Consider the following 19,647-nt stretch of genomic DNA (forward strand, 5'->3'; position numbering starts at 1 on the left):
AATCACAAAGAGGTAATTATTATGGGGGACTTTAACCATCTAGATGTAAATGGGTAATCTGCAAACTCACAAGTTATCGTCATTAACTAAAGATAATTACCTTACCCAACTTGTGCAGGACCAATCACAGAAAATGGCCATATAATTACTGACTGAGGAGGACAGATAGCTGCATCCTCTCATCATGCAGGTAGAAGACTACCAAATGAGGGAGCTAATTACACCTGTGAGGGACACCGATGAGACAGCCACTCACACTGCCTCTAAATATAGAGGGGGTAGCTGCTTGGTATATACACCCACACAGAGTAGATACAAAGTGTCAGACCATCCTGATACATGTAGTGCACCATGCAGACCAGCAACCTATCAATGATGCCATAATAGTTCGGTGGGTCGCCCTGCACCTCAAAAAGTGAACCACATTGGTACTGCCACCCTGGGCTCCCCCTGGCATTTTAAAGCCACACTGCATGGGAATAATAGATAATAAATGCAAGGCATTAGTTGGATTTTGGCCAAGATACATCAGCTCACTAACAGTGTCAAGGTTCCTTGCTTATAGTGAGTCCCTGCACTAATATAAATACGTCACAGAAGGGGAAATATAAAAACAATCACAGAAAATGGCCATATACTTACTGACTAAGGAGGGCAGATAGCTGCATCCTCTGATCATGCAGGTAGCAGCTGCTGTGTGGGAGTATACAGCAAGCAGCTACCCCCCCCTCTAAATTAAGAGGCTGTGTGAGTGGCTGTTTCATCAGTGTCCCTCACAGGTATAATCAGCTCCCTCATTTGGTAGTCTGCTAACCAACAGACCTGACAGCATAACAGGGGTGCAAGTTGAGGGGCATCTGGGAAATAGCGCAGTAGTAAAATAAATAACCATTTGTCATTCAAAAGGAAGTTTTATCTGGGAGCTACGAAAATACTAAACTTTACGAAGGCGAAGTTCGATCAGCTTGGAGATGCCTTGTTGACTTGTAAAATGTCCTCAAAAATAAGAGTACAGGCAGTAAATTGGAAATGTTTAAAAGCATCTTAAATGCTTACTGCGAGCGTTTCATACCTTAAAATAAAAGGGTTAGTAGAAAGAGAAACCAATGTGGCTCAATAAAGATGTTAAGGGGGGCGACAAACAACAAAAAGAAAGTGTATAAACCACTAAAACAAGAAGACAGTGAAGAAGCACTAAAAACCTGGAGGGAAAAAAATAAATTATGTAAAAAGCAGATAAAACATCCAAGGCGGAGACAGGGAGACTTATTGCCAAAGATAGTAAAACTAACCCTAAACTGTTCTTCAATTATATAAATAGTTATATAAGATTAATATGAAAGTGTTGTCCCTTTAATAAACAATGTAGGGGAAATTGTAGAGGGCAATGAAGAGAAAGCAGATCTATTAAATAGTTTACTCTCCAGAGGAAAATGATATGTCAGGTGAGATGCAGAGTGACAATATAAACTCTCCACTAAATGTCACCAGTTTAATGCAGGAAGAAGTGCAGAGCCTTGCAAAGATTAAAATAGACAAATTGCCAGGTCATACACCACCGGGTTCTAAAGGAATTGAGAAATATGATAGACCGTTGTTTCTTATATTTAAGGACTTTATAGTGACAGGGTCTGTTTCACTGAATTGGCGCAATGTGGTGCTGATATTCAAAAAGGGGTCAAAAAAGAACCTGGAAACTACACAAAAAATGTTTGAAGGGTTTCTAAGAAATGCTCTTTTGGAGTACCTCAAGGAAAATAGTTGTATAACTCCGTATCAGCATGGGTTTATGAGGGGGTTGCTCCTGTCAAACCAACCTGATCAGCTTCTACGAGGAGGTAAGTTGTAGACTGGACAATGGGGAGCCATTGAAACTCATATACCTTGACTTTTGCTAAATGTTTGATACTGTGCTGCATAAAAGGTTGGCATATAAAATGAGATTGTTTGGTCTGAGTGAGAATGTGTGTAAGTTACTGACTCAGTGATAGAAAGCAGAGGGTGGTTATAAATGGTACATACTCTGATTGGGTCACTGTTACTAATGGGGTACCACAGGGGTCAGTATTGGAGGAATCACCGTTACTAGTGGGGTACCACAGAGGTCAGTATTGGGCCCTTTTCTTTTTAGTATAATTATTAATGATCTGGTAGAAGGAATATATAGTAAAATAGCAATATTTGCAGATACATGTAAAGAAATTAACACGAGAGGTCGGAATGAGTTTGAAAATGAAACTGGATAAATTTTGCTCTTAGGCAGAAAAGTGGCAAATGAGATTTAACACTGATACATGTAAGGTTATGCACACGGGCAAAGGAAATGCATGTCACCATTACACACTAAATGGGAAACCACTGGGTAACACTGACATGGAAAATCATGGGGTGCATCAATAGAGGTCTAGGGGCACATGATGAGAACATTGTTCTTCCTCTTTACAAGTCACTGGTCAGACCACACATGGAATATTGTGTACAATTTGGGGGACCAGTACTCAAGGAGGATGTATCAGAGCTTGAGTAGGTTCAAAGATGGGGAACTAAAGTAATTAAAAGAATGGGCAGACTACAATATCCAGAGAGGTTATCAAAATTGGGGTTATTTTGTTTAGAAAAAAAATAGCTATGGGGTTACCTAATAACTATGCAAAATTATATCAGGGGACGATACAGAGATCTCTCCCATCATCTGTTTAAACCCAGGACTGTGACTGTAACAAGAGGGCATCCTCTACGTCTAGAGGAAAGAGGGATTCATCACCAACATAGAAGGGGGTTCTTTACTGTTAGAGCAGTGAGACTGTGGAACTCTCTGCCTGTGAATGTGGTGATGGCGAATAGGTTATAATCATAACTTCAGAAGGGTTGTTAATCCAGGGATTATTCCGATTGCTAGGCTGGAATCAGAAAGGAATTTGTTTTCTCTTTAATGAGGAAAATAGGCTTTCAACCGATTGTTTTTTTTGTCTTCCTCTGGATCAAAATTGAGGAGGAAGGGGGTAATATTTTGAAGTGGATGGACATATGCCTCTTTTCAACCTAACACTGTGTTACTACCCTGTCCCCCTGAAAATAAGACCTACCCCAAAAATAAACCCTAGTGTGTTTTTTTTTTTCAGGATGCATCCGGATTGTTCAGGATGTTTGAAATATAAGCACTACTCCAAAAATAAGCCCTAGTTACAGTTAATTAAAAAAGTGAATTTAAATTGTGTCCAGGCAGCTATACATGTAAAAAAGTAAAATCTTTTGGAGCAAAAATATTTCCAGGGAAAACAGGATATGTGAATATGACTCACAGTAGTTTTAATCATTTAGTAGATTAAAGTAGTTAGAAGCCAGAGCACAGTGACCACACAAAGACAAGATATCTTGGGCTCTCCTTGCATTCTATCAGAAACAATTATGTCAGGTAAATGAAATACTTGATATTTGGAGGATTCTGCTAATTTATACATTTATTCATAGAAAGGAAAAAGCATTTTATTAGTTCTTTCAGTTCAACACAATGTTATCAAACAAGCACGGAAGACTCCAGAAGCACATACACACTTATTGAAGTTTTCCTGGCATTTTACTATTGATGACCTATCCTCAGAATCAATAGTAGATTGTGTCGGTCTACTGCTCGGGATTGTGATGCTGATGCTTGGGTCTGCTGTCTGTGCAGTCAAGTCGGACATTCGCATTGGGGGTCAGAGTTGGAAGTGTAGTAGAGGGCTTCACTCCCCATTAATATTAATGGGAGCAGAGCCTTCTATTACACTTCCATCTGCACTGACAGCAGTCCAGAGGATCAGATCAGTGGGGATCCTGAGTGGCAGAACTCTGCTGATTAACTAATGATGACCTATCCTTAGGATGAGGCCTCTTTCACACGGGCAACAGCAATATTGCTGTTACAAAATCACTGTGATATCGCAGTTGTCTTCCTGCCATTTTGTAGCGTTAGCGATGCATTTTTCTTGCGAAAAATTGTGCATCACTTCACTGCCTCCAATGATAAAATTGCAAGAAAGTTAAGCCCTCTCTCCAAAATAAGACCTAGCTGAATTCCCTGGAAAAAAGGTAATACCTAAAAGGCTCTGTCTGTGTCTTCCCACTGCTCTCCAGAGCTCCGCCGGGCATCCTGCAGTCCTCGTTTGCCCACAGAAGATAACTTCCTGGTTGCAGGATTCAAAAATTCTGCCTCCAGGAAGCGATAGCTCTGATTGGTTCATCCAGCGCTACTCAGCCAATTAATGCAGTGCTCGATGTACTAACACAAGGGCTGTGAATGGTTCATCCAGCTCTGCATTGATTTGCTAAGGAGAGTTTGAAGAACCAATCACGTTGTGGAGGCGGGATTTATGAATTTATAGAATCATAGAATGGTAGAGTTAGAAGGAACCTCCAGGTTCATCTGGTCCAACCCCCTGCACAGTGCTGAGCTGCAGCAAAGATTGGCTCGGAAGAAGAGCAGGAGGACCCAGACCACGCCTGCTAGATAAATATTCCTTTTTTTTCTGGGAATGCAGCTAGGGCTTATTTTAGGGGTAGGGAATCACATCGCAACTCACGAAAATCACTAGTTCATGAGATGCGATGCGATAAACAAGAAGGCTCAATAGGGAAACATGGGTTACAAAACATCGCAAATTGCGACACTTTAGAACATGGTACAATATTTTTTCCTCGCAACATAGCGTCAGTAGGAACATCACTAATGTGAAGGAACCTATTGGAAACCATGGGCTGCACATACATACGATTTGTAGCACTTTCGCCATCGCAAGAAAATCGCAATATTTTGTTGCCCATGTGAAAGCGGCCTAAGTCATCAATAGCAAATGCCTGGTATGCCCTCTTTTAACAGCATAAAGTATGTAATGTACATACCCCGTTTCCCTGAAAATAAGACCTACCGTGAAAATAAGGCCTAGCATGATTTTTAAATGGTGTCCAGGCAGATATACATGTAAAAAAGAAATATTTTAGAGCAAAAATTAATATAAGACCCTTTCTTATTTTCAGGGAAACACGGTAATACAAAATATGGAAAGTCACTTCAAAGTTCTGTCCACTACATTAATACTATGACAAAGTTTCCCAGCTCACCTCTAACTGCAGGCACTGTTCCCTCAGCTTTAAAGATGTTGTCCAGTTACTTTTTGGAAATGTAATGTCAGGTTTATATATATTCTTGCTTGTAAGGGGATGAATCTGATAAGAGATACTGTATAATATGGAATTACTGATAACTAGAGATGAGCGAGCTCCAAAATGCTCGGGTGCTCGTTACTCGGGACGAAATTTTCGCGATGCTCGAGGGTTCGTTTCCAGTAACGAACCCCATTGAAGTCAATGGGCGACCCGAGCATTTTTGTATATCGCCGATGCTCGCTAAGGTTTTCATTTGTGAAAATCGGGGCAATTCAAGAAAGTGATGGGAACGACACAGCAACGGATAGGGCAGGCGAGGGGCTACATGTTGGGCTGCATCTCAAGTTCACGGGTCCCACTATTAAGCCACAATAGCGGCAAGAGTGCCCCCCCCCCCCGCACTGTCAGCATAAAGATCGTTCTCCTCTGTCACAGCTGTAACAGCTGTGGCAGAGAAGAACGATGTTAGCCCATTGAATTCAATGGAGGCAGCAATACAACAGGTTCCACTGAAAGCAATGGGCTGCCGGCGTGCGCGGGATGAATTGTCGGGAAGGGCTTAAATATATAAGCCCTTCCCTGCAATTCATCCAGAAATGTGTAAAAATAAAAATATATACCGCATATACCGGCGTATAAGGCGATGGGGCGTATAAGACGACCCCCCAACTGTCACCTTATACGCCGGGAATACAGCGGAGCAAAGAATAAAAATCATTACTCACTTCCCCCGGCGGTCTGCGGCGCTGCTGCAGGCTGTTGCTCCCTCCTGGTCCCCGGCAGGGCATTGCTTTCTGGACGCAGAGCTTTAAATCCCCGCCTCCAGAAAACACACGTGCCTTCAGCCAATCACAGCCATTCAATGACATCATGTTACAGCTGTGGCAGAGAAGAATGATTTGTCTTCCATATGTTCTCAAAGGGGTCGGCGCTGCTGCCGCCGGCCCCATTGAGCGCATATAGAGAAGAGAACAGGAATCGCAGATCGCACATAGGTGCTATCTGCAATTTCCATGGCCTAAGAAGGACCGTTGGGGTTCTTGAAGCCTAAAATCACTCCTAACGCTCTCCCTATAGCAGCTCCGGCACCAATAGCACTTTCCCTGATCTCTGTCAGAATGCATCTGTGGCGAGCCGCGGGAGGGGCCGATTTTTATACTCGGGTGACACCTGATCTCCCCAGCCACTCACAGCAGGGGGGTGGTATAGGGCTTGAACGTCGCAGGGGGAAGTTGTAATGCCTTCCCTGTCTTTCTATTGGCCAGAACAAATTTCTCAGGGAAGAAAATGAAAGTAACTCGAACATCGCGTGGTACTCGTCTCGAGTAACGAGCATCTCGAACACCCTAATACTCGAACGAGTATCAAGCTCGGACGAGTATGCTCGCTCATCTCTACTGATAACGCAATTACTTAAGGAATTATTTAACTCCTTTTCATTGAGCAACCCCCCCAATGATAAACCGATGGAAGAGATTTCCAGGGCCATTATGTATTATCATCAGGCGACGGACCATTCAGTTTAATGCTTATTGCAGTGGAAGTGAAGTATTACATGAAACCTATTGAAAGCAGTGAATGCTGAATGATTTTAATGGCCGATTTCAGTCCTTCAATGAGAGAGGCGCAGTCGGCAGCGGTTCTCCAGGCTCGTTAATGGATCTGCATTGTGATCTGTTCATCCTTCTCTATTATCCTCCAATATCCATATTGTTCTAAAGATGTTTCACTAAGATGTTCTGAATGGAAACTAGTAAGAACATATACAGCACTTTTAATAAAGCATTTAAAGCAAATGGGATTATTTGTTTAGGTAATGAAAACTGTTTAAGCTGTATCTGGCTTCAGTAGGAAAAATGCTTGATAGCTGAAATCATTTGAGATTATAGGTAATAAGCCTGTAAGCTGCCGTATTTGAGAGCGGATTTTTTGGTGTTTCCATGACAATGCATAGACAAGTCAGCGGCAGATAACGCATCTATATCTAGGTGATGTCTTTGTGTTAAGTAATCTCTGGGAGTGCCAAATAGAATGTACACAGCGAGCGCTCATGTATTCTGTAGTGCCCAACATCTTTAGCGCTATTACAGTTTGTCTAGAGGTAGCGTCTCGGTAGGTGGAGACAAAGATTGCCTTCTAAATGGCTCCTACAGAATATGTATAAGGCAATCACATGCAGAAGCCTGTTGCAAACACCTTTATTTTTCAGGTCTTTTGCAGTCAGTTTTGTAAGTGAAATAAAGAGCAACCTTACTACCACATCAGATGTTCCACATGAGGAGCTCTGCTGTGCTGCATCGTACCATATCAGCTCTGCTGCATCTGTGCTCGACATGCTGCGGGTACGGAGGGAGTCTGTGATTGCTTGCTTCTAATCCCATGCTGTTAAAAGTTATTGCCCGCCAGCAAATGTCCCCCTATTATTTCTGAGGTTTGAATTAGAATCCTCATACATTTTTAAGAAAACTGATTATTTTGGAGAGTCCGGCACTATATTCGGTTTGCTGTATAACTGGAGATACACTTTACTTAGTGAGAATCTATTATCACATTTTCTTCTATGAAATAAACAAGTTTTTTGATTCTTTAGAAATTATCCTTATCTTTTATGCTGTAAATGTAGATTATAAATGAACCAGTTCACGGCATGTGGTGGTTCTTATCCAGTCACAAGATAAGATCAAGTGGTGATCGTTAATAAAAAGTCACATGACATGTATTGCTACAACTCATCTAGTGATACATGTCATGTGACACCATTGGTGGTTCCTTTAAGCATAAAGTATATTGCTGTTCCTCCGTCTAGTCTGCTCAAGGGACCCCACAGGTTATGCCTTGGAACTTCCTTAATATCGCGCAAATGATTTAATCCGTTTTACTAAATCAATAAATAGCATAGATGATTTCCCTTAGGGAATTACTGAAGACATGACCTGGCAAAGTCACTTGTAGACTGTATGCAGAAGCTCTGATTTACATTTGTAGCAGAAAACAGTTTAGGACTAGAGATGAGCGAGCATACTCGCTAAGGACAATTACTCGAGCGAGCATTGTCCTTAGCGAGTATCTCCCCGCTCGGAAGAAAAGGTTCGGCTGCCAGCGCGGGTGAGAGGTGAGTTGCGGCAGTGAGCAGGGAGGAGCGGGGTGGAGAGAGGGAGAGAGAGATCTCCCCTCCGTTCCTCCCCCCTCTTGCCCCCGCTCCCCGCCCGCCGCCGGCAGCCAAACCTTTTCTTCTGAGCGGGTAGGTACTCGCTAAGGGCAATGCTCGCTCGAGTAATTGCCCTTAGCGAGTATGCTCGCTCATCTCTATTTAGGACTCAAGTCTTCCCTATATAGCAGTTCATCAAATGTAAAGAGGTAACATGTTGTCTTGAACCTTTTTTACTTATCATTTGTAAACAAATTACCCCCTACACAAATAAGTGACATCACTATATCTTCCAGTCTATGATCTACCTTCCTGCCTATTAAAAGTGACAGTGTGAGTGCCCCTAGAGACGTGGCTTCTTCCCTCTGGGGTGTACTTACAACAGGTTGAGCCCGTAGAGGACCTACACACCCCACTATGATTATTTCATAGCGAAGCTACTGACAGACTCTTCTTTTTTCCAACTTTTAGTACTAATGTTGGGGTCCGTAGGTAGAGAAGTTAGGAAGCAAAAGAGATCACTCATGGTTTCCTGCTGTTTGGAAACACAATCTCTGACAACCAAAAATTTTTGTTTATAGGTGGAGTTATAAACAGCAGCGTATTATTGACTGTCAGTATGAGAGAACGTTGGGACATTTACAATTGTAATTACTGAAACAATGGTCATTAGACAAATGTATGTATGTGCAGTAGAACAGATTGTGTTTATTACTTTCATAAATGTTATACAGGGTTTACTAACTTCTGTCTGTGATATTATTTTACTGCAGATTGGTCAAGAGAACATAAACTATAATGCAATCATCAATGGAGTCGATAGCGTTCATCGATTTGGTGAGTTTTTCATATTTTCTGGAGCTACGTTTCCAGCATGTATGTTGTCTAGAGATGAGCGAGCGTACTCGGAAAAGCACTACTCGCTCGAGTAATTTGCTTTATCCGAGTATCGCTGCGCTCGTCCCTGAAGATTCGGGTGCCGCTGCGGCTGACAGGTGAGTCGCAGCGGGGAGCAGGGGAGAGCGGGCGGGAGAGAAGGAGAGAAAGATCTCCCCTCCGTTCCTCCCCGCTCTCCCCTGCAGCTCCCCGCTCCGTGCCGGCACCCGAATCTTCAGGGATGAGCACAGCGATACTCGGATAAAGCCAATTACTCGAGCGAGTAGTGCTTTTCCGAGTACGCTCGCTCATCTCTAATGTTGTCCAATTTGCTTGCTAATCTTTATATTACAAGTTTAATACTCAAACAGTACTGTGTAATAGTAAGTACTAGCCTTGTACATATGTTGTATATATTTTCATTACTTCTGGTTCCCCTTCATTACCGCAGTGGAGGTAGCATTGCGTGCCAATATAAACATTTGTTTGAAAGCCAGGCAACATTATTAGAGCATTCCTTATGTGAAGTGGTGCAAGTGTCCAGGTGTTACATATAGAAATCACTCAGATATTAACCCTTTCCAATCCACTGTCTGACGTCTGAAGACTTTCTGATTGAAGGCTGTACAGCTCTGATGTCGGAAGACGTCCGGCAGGGTATTCTTACTGTACATTACTAGCTGCTCTGTTGTCAGGGGCCTCTCCAGCATGTCCCATACCGCAGTACTGGCTCTAGCCAGCAGGTGGCGCCATTGTATAATGGCAGAAAGAGAAAACCTCCTAGGAGACCCTGAATCCAAAAGTGGATTGCAAAGGGTTAATATACATTTTTTATTGTAGAAATACATGTGCTGCAGTTTTTCTACTTAGGGAAGGTAAAACTGTCCTTTTGACTGCCATAAATAAGCACCCAGTGATGAGTTCTTTTCTGTTGCATTTTTTTTATAACCAAGTAAAAGTGTGATTTTTTGGGGGGGGGTTTAGGTTTCTATCCCCCAAATAATCCTTGTTTTCTTGAAGTCTTGAAACTTACAATTTACCTTATTCTTTTTTTATACAGGTAAGAAGGCTGAACTAGAACCATTTGTTTTGCTGGACCTCCTGCCAAACTACACAGACAAATACTATACATATAATGGATCGCTAACAACTCCTCCATGCACAGAGACAGTAGAGTGGATTGTGTTTAAGGACACAGTGACCATTTCGGACTCCCAGGTGAATGAACACATTATTACTCCAGATGAGAATTGTTTTTTTCCTATTTACAGAATAGATTTTTACAGGGCTATCCATTCCAAAGGATTATCTGATACGTCAGAGATAAGTGTGAGATGAGGCAGATGAGGGGGTGCCATTACAGGATTAGCCCTGCTGCAGCAAGACATGGCCTCTGACCACCAGGGGGATGCCTGTTTCAGTTAGAAGTGGAATAGAAGCGTAGGGCATGCTTGACCGTTTCTAGTAGTTGGAGACTCAATTCTTAGGGGGACAGACAGGACAATTTATCACGAAGACCAGGATCATCGAAGTGTGTTGTCTTCCTGGCGCGCGAGTTCGAAACACATCACGGATTGGGTTAACAGATTACTAGGAGGGGCTGGTGAGGATTCAGCAGTCATGGTACACATTGGCACCAATGACAAAAAGGTTTCTACACGGACATAGGGTTCTTTACTGTAAGAGCAGTGAGATTATGGAACTCTCTGCCTGAGGATGTGTTTGTGACAAATTCTATAAGAGTTCAAGAGGGTCTGGATGTCTTTCTTAAGCGATACAATATTATATGTTATAATCATTAATAACTTCAAGGGTTGTTGATCTAGGGATTGTTCCGATTGACAGATTGGAGTCGGAAAGGAATGTTTTTCCTTTAAATGGCGAAAATTTGCTTCTACCTCACTGTTTGTTTTTTTTACTTCCTCTGGATCAACATTGAGGGGTAATAGGCTGAACTGGATGGACATAAGTTTTTTTTCGGCCTTACATACTATATTACTATGGTACACTGGTGAAATCTGTGATCTTGGACTACCATTGATTTCTCTATAAGTGTGCTAAGCCCCTTGGCATTGGAAATCTGACTAAACATTTTGCACAAATGGGCATTTTAATTCAATCAGTGTCCGTTCTCTTAAAATACATTGTGTGAGATCTTCAGTAAGAAAATTATCCATGTTGTAACAAAGGGGTTTATGCTCTATACAACGGATTATGTTTAGGAAATCTGTGCTCGTCCAAGATCACAATCTTCATCTTCTCTTGCTTTTCTATGACCGTTAAGATCCTTTGGGCTGGATACTCTACTTAAATAAGGCTGCGTTTCTTCTTGTGTGCATTGGGCACCATACAGTATCTTGCACTGTATCAATTATATCGACTTCGTATTCTGCAATCTCTGGGCTAAGCCTAGGTTTACACTGCATTTTGTTGTGTGCCAGCCTTCCTATCTCGGGATTTCATCTGGATCTCTGAAAATGACATCCAGATGGATCTATAGGCTGTTGTTACTAGAACGGAGACCTAATCCACAAGCATTTGCCTCTATTTGAGCGGGTATCTGTTCTTTCCCAGCATTTTAGCTGGATATAATGCCTTAGTCAACTCCTTCATCAATTTCCACTGTGTCATTAGCACTGCCCTCACAGCAGGGGATGATCCTGCTCTTGTAATAGGAGATGGAAAAATCTTTTAACTCCAAGGAGACTTTCCAACATTTTGGGTAATCTTTCCTTGCGAAGTTTTGATTGTCAGAGAATATAACTCCTAATGCATGTTTTATAAGGTCCTGATACAATATAAAAAGATTATGTTGTGTTGCTGCGGCACTGCTATGTGACGGGACATCAATTTACTGCTGCATAGTAACAAATCTTATGATATCTGTGTGTAATGCCATTTTCTTACTTCTCTTCCTGGCAGTTGGAGTATTTCTGTGAGATCCTCACAATGCAGCAGTCTGGATATGTCATGGTGATGGATTACTTACAGAACAACTTCAGGCAGCCGCAGCACAAGTTCTCTGGACAAGTATTCTCATCCTATACTGGAATAGAGGAAATACTCGAGCCAGGTTGTTACACTACTTGATGAGTAACTGGTTAATAACTGGGATAATCTGCTTGCGTTTCAGGGTTTCTAGTTTCATAGTGTGTGATTTGCACTGCGCCAAGGTTTCAGCAGGCCCACCGTTATGTACTGAATTATCATGCAATCCAAAAAAAAATGTTTTAAATATTAGACTAGGGAATTTACAAAAGTTTTGGACAATAAGATGCTACGGCATGTAGGACCCACCGCGATTTAGACAACAGAAAGCAGGGAAAAAAATGTTCATATTAATTAAAACTTCACTTTTGATCTAATGAAGTGGAGGGGTTTATGTTACTAACCAGTCTAGGGTAGTGCCTTCCTTCATGGTGCTCTTGGGTGGAAGAGTGGGTAATTATGTATGTTATAATATTTGAAGGCAAGATGACTGGGAAAGCCACAGCACAATAAGGAATATGATATATAGTCAATGTGTAGGGAGTGCTCAAGAAAGCGACTTTCTTAGAGACTTTTCCTGGCCTAGGTACTTTGTTCTTTACTGTCACACTCCAAAAATCAGTAAGCTGAGTATGGCAGGTCTAGTTTCACTTCTGAGGTAGAGCTGCTGGAGTTAATAGACTAAGCAATATTTGCAGCCTATGGCCAGGTGGATAAGACAATGGGGGAAGGTCTTACCCCTATCCTACAGTCCCTTGCCTGGATGCACTCTACAGGAGAAAAGAGGGCTGCAGGTGTCTTCTGTGTGGAGCTGTGATGTGTCAAAGGGCACTTTCAACTCCTCTGGAAATTCGGGCTGTGATGCAGTCAGTTCACCTCCCCAGGATCCAGCCGTAATGATCACTGGTGAAGAATAGCAGGTCTAGCTAGAAGGAACATGGCAGCCAAAGTTCTTTTTTGGAGTCTGTATCCGGATTCTTTGTCAATAGGGCAACAAGTGCTTATTTCTTGGCAGATCGCAAGAAACCAGAAAATTCATCCTTGTTGGCAGCACTTCTACCTGTGCGAATGGGGGATGTGCTGCCAAAGGCTATGAAAGTGTATAAATGGTCGTTCGTCCTTCTATAGAGTTCGACTGGCTTGTGTAAAGGCCAAGTAAATGAGTTTTAATCTGGATTATCTGTGCTTGTCAAATGCCTGATATCGTGTATGTTTTACTTCACACTGGATAGACACACATTATGTGTAAATGTGAGATGGAAGTTTTCTTCAAGGAATTACGTAATAAGTTAAATTTGACAACATTTAAATGAAAATTATGTGTATGTTCAAATGTGGAACCAATTCTTCTTCTTTTCAAAATACATGTTGCTGTTAAAGCAGAGAGTGCAATAAACTGACCCTACTAGCAAAGGACAAGGTAAAATTGCTCAGTGAGCATGACCAAGTCTAGTGCTCTAGTCTGGATGTAAATACGTAAAAATGGTCAGAGAGCTAATACCATGTGTGGTTGGGAATCAGTGGCCAGAACCTGGCTACGTATGAATCAAGTTTTAATAACAGGTCTGTTAGTATGTAGCTCCCTCTAGTGTCCAAAAAGTAGATTACTGGCAGACCTAGAGTCTAAATTCCTCCCTATTAACCATGCTGCTGCCAGAGATTTTACACCATATTTATCAATTCAAGATAAATGTGCATTAATTTATCAAGTTTCATAATTAACATTGATCACTTATCCACTTGTACAAATAAGTATACATGATAAAACTTTATCATCACCCACATTTGTTTCCTCTTCTAGAGAACCTGTCAGTTGTTCACTTACACCATTTTATTGACTTTATCTTTGTTAGAAAATACGTTTTGGCAATGTTAAGCCCCACGAGGGTAACCAGATTTTTAAGAATATGTTATTCACCTACAACAGACTTGAATAGTCCATACATTTGGATTGTGCTTGCAGAGGTCCATGCACATGCTGCAAAAGCAATCTCATTCTCAAGACATTTCTGCACTAAATCTGATGCATGTGAATATTACCCATATATAAGCAGTTACCTCAGATAAATCATATATAAGGTGCTTGCTTTTTATACAGGGCTGTTTCTATATAGGTAATAGTCATTAATAGAGATGACCGAACCTACTCGGCCACGCCCCTTTTTCGCCCGAGAACCGCGATTTTCGAGTACTTCCGTACTCAGGCGAAAAGATTCGGGGGGCGCCGTGAGTGAGTGGGGGGTTGCAGCGGGGAGTGGGGGGGAGAGGGAGAGAGAGAGGGCTCCCCCCTGTTCCCCGCTGCTACCCCCCGCTCCGCCACGCCTCCCCCCGCCCCCCGAATCTTTTTACCCGAGTACGGAAGTACTCGAAAATCGCGGTTCTCGATCGAGTAATTACTCGAAACGAGTAGGTTCGCTCATGTCTAGTCATTAATCCTTTCCAATCCAACTTTCCAGACACCCGCACACTCTCCAGCTCTAATTTATTTTGGGTGGGAAAGCACATTGTGGATCCCTTGGAGTTACTCAACAGAAACATATAAAAATGAGCTGTCATAATGGTTTTATTAGCAAATTTTAAAAAATCAAAGGCGAGTTCTGAGCGTTTCACACTGGGAAGATCATTTATAATAATCCTGTAAATATATGTATATTGATATAATGTACATTTATATAATATGACTCTTCATTTATGATTTTTCGATAGATAGATATAGAGTATGCTGGACAGCTCTCAGATATCGGAAGCTGTTCTATAGTACACTATGCAGGACATTGGAGAGCTGTCTGGCATAGTGTTAAAAACATGTGTTGGACCTCGCCAGACATCAGAACTATGCAGGGAAATCTGAATGTCAGACGAGGTCCAACACTGGATTGGAAAGGGTTAAGATAGGGTTGGTCGCTAACCTTATAAAGAGTTCTCCATCTCCACAGTGATGGGTAAAGTTTGCAGGGTAATCTATGAGTGATATGTTTTGCTGATTGATTGCATGAGCACTGATACAATGTTTTCACTTTTCTTCCAGTTTGTAGTTCAGAACCAGATGACGTCCAGGCTGAATCCCAGAACAGCACAAGCCTTTTAATCACTTGGAAGAGGCCTCGGGTTGTTTATGAAGCAGTTATTGAAAGATATGTAGTCTATTATCAGCAGCTACAAGGAGAAGACCAAACAAGACATGAATATCTGACAGATGGCTATCAGGATTTGGTAATTGGACTGCACTTTTTTCTGCTTTGCCCTATGCATAATAAGATGGGAATAAAACACACAACTTCTCTAGGGAGTCATCATGCACTTATGTGGTACTGTAGAGTATATGTATAGCCTGGGGCAGGATGGGATAACGTCCTATGAGATTGGGAACTTCCTCTTTATCCTCTGAGACAAGATCCATTAAAGGGGTTGTCCCGAGAAAGCAAGTGGGGTTATGCACTTCTGTATGGCCATATTAATGCACTTTGTAATATACATCGTGCATTAAATATTGGCCATACAGAAGTTATTCACTTACCTGCTCCGTTGCTGGCGTCCCCGTCTCCATGGTGCCGTCTAATTTCAGCGTCTAATCTCCCGATTAGACGCGCTTGCGCAGAAGGGTCTTCTCCCTTCTCTTGGGTCTCGGCACGAGCGGCGTTCTGGCTCCGCCCCCTTCTACGCGTCATCGCGTAGCTCCGCCCCGTCACGTGTGCCGATTCCAGCCAATCAGGAGGCTGGAATCGGCAATGGACCGCACAGAGCCCACGGTGCACCATGGGAGAAGACCCGCGGTGCATCGTGGGTGAAGATCCCGGCAGCCATCTTGGTAAGGTAAGTAAGAAGTCGCCACAGAGCGGGGATTCGGGTAAGTACTAAACCTTTTTTTTTTTTTTAACCCATCCCTTGTGTTTGTCTCGCGCCGAACGGGGGGCCTATTGAAAAAAAAAAAAGCCGTTTCGGCGCGGGACAACCCCTTTAATTTAAAAAAACCTCCAGCATGCGTATAAGAGGATAGAATCCATGCAAGTACATGCAAAAATCCAAAAATTATGATGTTTTTTATATACTAAATAAATCCATGCATTTTATCCTGACACATGCATGCTGGACTGTATTCTTTGGATCTATGGATTTATGTTTGGAGCTCAGTAGACCCATGCATCCTGTCTGGTACAAGGGTGAGATGGAACACTTTCCTACACTTTCCACTGCCAATGTAAAGGAGTTGTTTGGCATCAAGCACGCCAGTTTCTGTAACCCATGTTCAGATGATTGGGGCAGTCACAGGAATATCTGCAACAAATCTCTGTGTGAATATACTCTAGCACATCTTCATTGCCTTGCTTGATATAGTTTCAGTATAAGGTAACACCAGGTTCCTAATTGAGATTGTTTAAGATGCCCAACTTCTAATTACAGGCAATATTTCTAAAGAGATTAAATCAACCTATACTTGTTTATCAATAAAAACCAGATAGAGAAACATTCCATTTTTGATGAACAAGAAGCGACCCATTGACTTTTATGTAAAACTGTTGGTACTTTTACACTGGGAAATTATCTCCTTAATTATCACTGGAAATGCTAATTGTCCCACCGCCAACAGAGAAATCAGCAGAGCTAAAAATCTAGTTACTGTCAGGCCGTGTAAATAGGAGCTGCTCAGTTTTTCTACATCTCCTGTTTACTGTGAATGGAGGTGGGCGGCCAGAATGATCCCAGCCCACTCCACCTCTACTCACTTGAAGAAGCATCGCTCTTGTGCAAAGTACAGAAGTGAGAGTCATCCCATGTTAAGATACCTTTTAGGTATACTTTGTAACCCGTGCAGAGGTCATTGTTCAGTGAGGAGTAAGCAGGATTTAAACATTTATTGTGGATGCCGGATCCTGTGTTATCTATATATAGGTGTCACCTTTTATTGTAATCCTGCCTGTGATGTTAATAAGGTGATTGCTGAAAAGTTTTCTCTACGGAACAAGAAGTGTCAGACTATTATTAGGCTTTGTGGTCAGTGTGAAAAAAATCACCAAAAATGCTTTAAAAATTTTAACCTGTAAACTTGATTTATACAATAGGTCATTTCCTGATCACTCATTCCCTTTAGGGCTGGGTTCCCATATATCAGTAGTGTCCAGCCATTGTTTTCATGCCAGGGGTAGACACAATTGATGGCATTTTGGTGCACTTTTTGCACTCGTCCGGTATCCAAAGCTGGACAGAAAACCACTGCATGCAACGTTTTTTCCACCCAGCACAGGGAGGAGGTATTCAGCAACAATACTGATGTCCTGGATGTCTTGAACCTCCCCTTAGAAAATTATGGGATCAGTTCTAGCATCGGTTTCCTTCCAGTGTTTCAGTACAATTACAGGGAAAAAGACAGATAGTTAGACGTATGGGAACGCAGCCTAATCTAACTAGACATTTCACTAGTAACCTCAGTTATTTCCATGACATTTTTAGTTAAGCAATTTATAATATTTTCACTTTGTATTTTAGGGTGCAATTTTGTATAATTTAATGCCCAACACAAGTTATGTGCTTCAAGTTGTGGCATTGTGCAGCAATGGTCTGTATGGGAAACGGAGTGATCAGGTGGTCCTTGACCTGACTGTGGATAGCCCAGGTATGGCATTTTAACATATAATCAAAAATGCAAATGTAGATGTGAGATGTAAAGATTTTACTCTGTAGTTTAGCATCACTTTATGTTTCCATTACATATGTGTATTCAAAATGATACTAGAATGATACATGAAATTCTGAAATGTTTACAGTTATTGTGCCTTTGTGTTTGCTGTATTACTTAGTCATGTATAGCCATAGTCTGTAGACAGTGGTACCATTTGGACAGCTATGTTTATTATTAAGTTCGAGGCACCTTCAACATCATATTACAGTGGAGAACATTTATAGGGTGAATTATTTTGTGGGTAGAAATAATGCACTTTTTTGTGTTGTCTACCAAACTTGCAATAGAATTTACACTAACACGCTGATTTTGACAAATGTACTGTTGATTAGAAAACCATCCTGCAACATATGACTGGCGTGACTTGCTGTAGGCAACCAGCCACTTTTATATATTTGGTACATATTTACACCGCACAAAACATGAACTCCCATATTTATTTAACAGTTTTTTCCAAAACAAACAATAATATTAGATTATGTTGGAAACGTGGCAGTGACATACACCAGCTACAAACTGACTGTCTACGTTTCCATCATGTTGGGGAATGGTGCACACAGTACTCTACATGCCTGTCCATATACATCTGTCTATTGAGTCTTAGTATTATCCATGCAAACTGTATTCCAAAGACTTCTAAGTGTTCATGGATTGCTTTGATGGTTTTTATCTTCTCGGTGTTGGTGCAAAATTGGTTATTTAGTTTGTCTATTGAGTTGTTTTTGGCAGTAGGAGACCCTTTAAAATACTTCACATGCAGTAAGTAGCTCATAATTGTGCATAACTTCATAAATACTTGAACTCTGAACAGTCAGTTTCTATACAGTCTTCATACTAACGTCTTTCAAACCTGCAAGATTTTATGTAAAAAGGAATCGTCTATTTGGCATTCATACATTTCTTCATTCTTTCATGTGACCTGTGGTTGTATTTTGTTAAATGTAGACTTTTATATAGTATGTTTCAAGTGGACTCTCTAAGACACTTCCCTGAAGTACATGTGCTTCGCTGGTTCATAAACCATTTGAATTCCGTAGAAGTCAGGTAAAACCTGAGATACAGATGTAGAAGTGCTGAATTTGTTTTTAGACTTTCTGATACTGCTTCGTTTCTGCAGTGCAGAACTTGCATAAATTGTCTTGTGTGTCACATGTGTAAGAAAGTGGGAACAACATATAATTAAGTTGGTCTAAATTCTGACATATACATAGTAACATAGTATTTTAGGCTGAATGAAGACAATGTCCATCTAGTACAGCCTGCTTCTAATCCTTCTTGTTAATCCAGAGGAAGGCTAAAAAAGCCCAACGAGGCAGCTGCCAATTTAGCTCTTTTGGAGGAAAAAAATTCCTTCCCGACTCCATAATGGCAGTCAGAATAATCCCTGAATCAATATTTGAGTTCCACGTAATTCCAAGACCCGGATCAACAACCCCGCTGGTCACCTGATATCTATATCCTGTAATATCATAGCGCTCTAAAAAGGCATCTAGTCCCTTCTTAAACTCCTCTACTGATTTTGCCATCACCACGTCCTCAGGCAGAGAGTTCCACAGTCTCACTGCTTTATGATAGATTCAGTATTGAAAACCCCAAACTGTAACTATTGAGATTATGCTAACCAACTGCAAAGAAACATAGAAGCTTCAGGAAGTGAATTGTTGTGATGCAGATTTCCATTGGGGATTCCACATAATCTATTGAAGAATATCTGACTCGTTCAATGCAAACATTTTAACATGTAACAAGTAAACATTTTATGAAGCATTCACACGTTTATGGTTTCTAATTTCTGCTTCTAATAAAAATAAAA

General features: G+C 41.4%; 1 protein-coding gene across 3 annotated transcripts in view; it reads left to right on the forward strand.

The window, feature by feature from the left end:
• The window catches only part of PTPRZ1 (protein tyrosine phosphatase receptor type Z1), a 198,224-nt gene that overhangs the window by 72,803 nt on the left and 105,774 nt on the right, over positions 1-19,647 (forward strand). For all 3 annotated transcript variants that reach the window (XM_066591838.1, XM_066591839.1, XM_066591840.1), the window contains exons 6-10: positions 9,067-9,130; positions 10,230-10,387; positions 12,092-12,242; positions 15,186-15,370; positions 17,642-17,768. In XM_066591838.1, coding sequence (XP_066447935.1) covers positions 9,067-9,130; positions 10,230-10,387; positions 12,092-12,242; positions 15,186-15,370; positions 17,642-17,768 — 685 coding nt within the window. The remainder of the gene's footprint in view (positions 1-9,066; positions 9,131-10,229; positions 10,388-12,091; positions 12,243-15,185; positions 15,371-17,641; positions 17,769-19,647) is intronic.

The sequence above is a fragment of the Eleutherodactylus coqui genome, chromosome 2 (genome assembly GCF_035609145.1).
Source record: "Eleutherodactylus coqui strain aEleCoq1 chromosome 2, aEleCoq1.hap1, whole genome shotgun sequence".
NCBI lineage: Eukaryota > Metazoa > Chordata > Amphibia > Anura > Eleutherodactylidae > Eleutherodactylus > Eleutherodactylus coqui.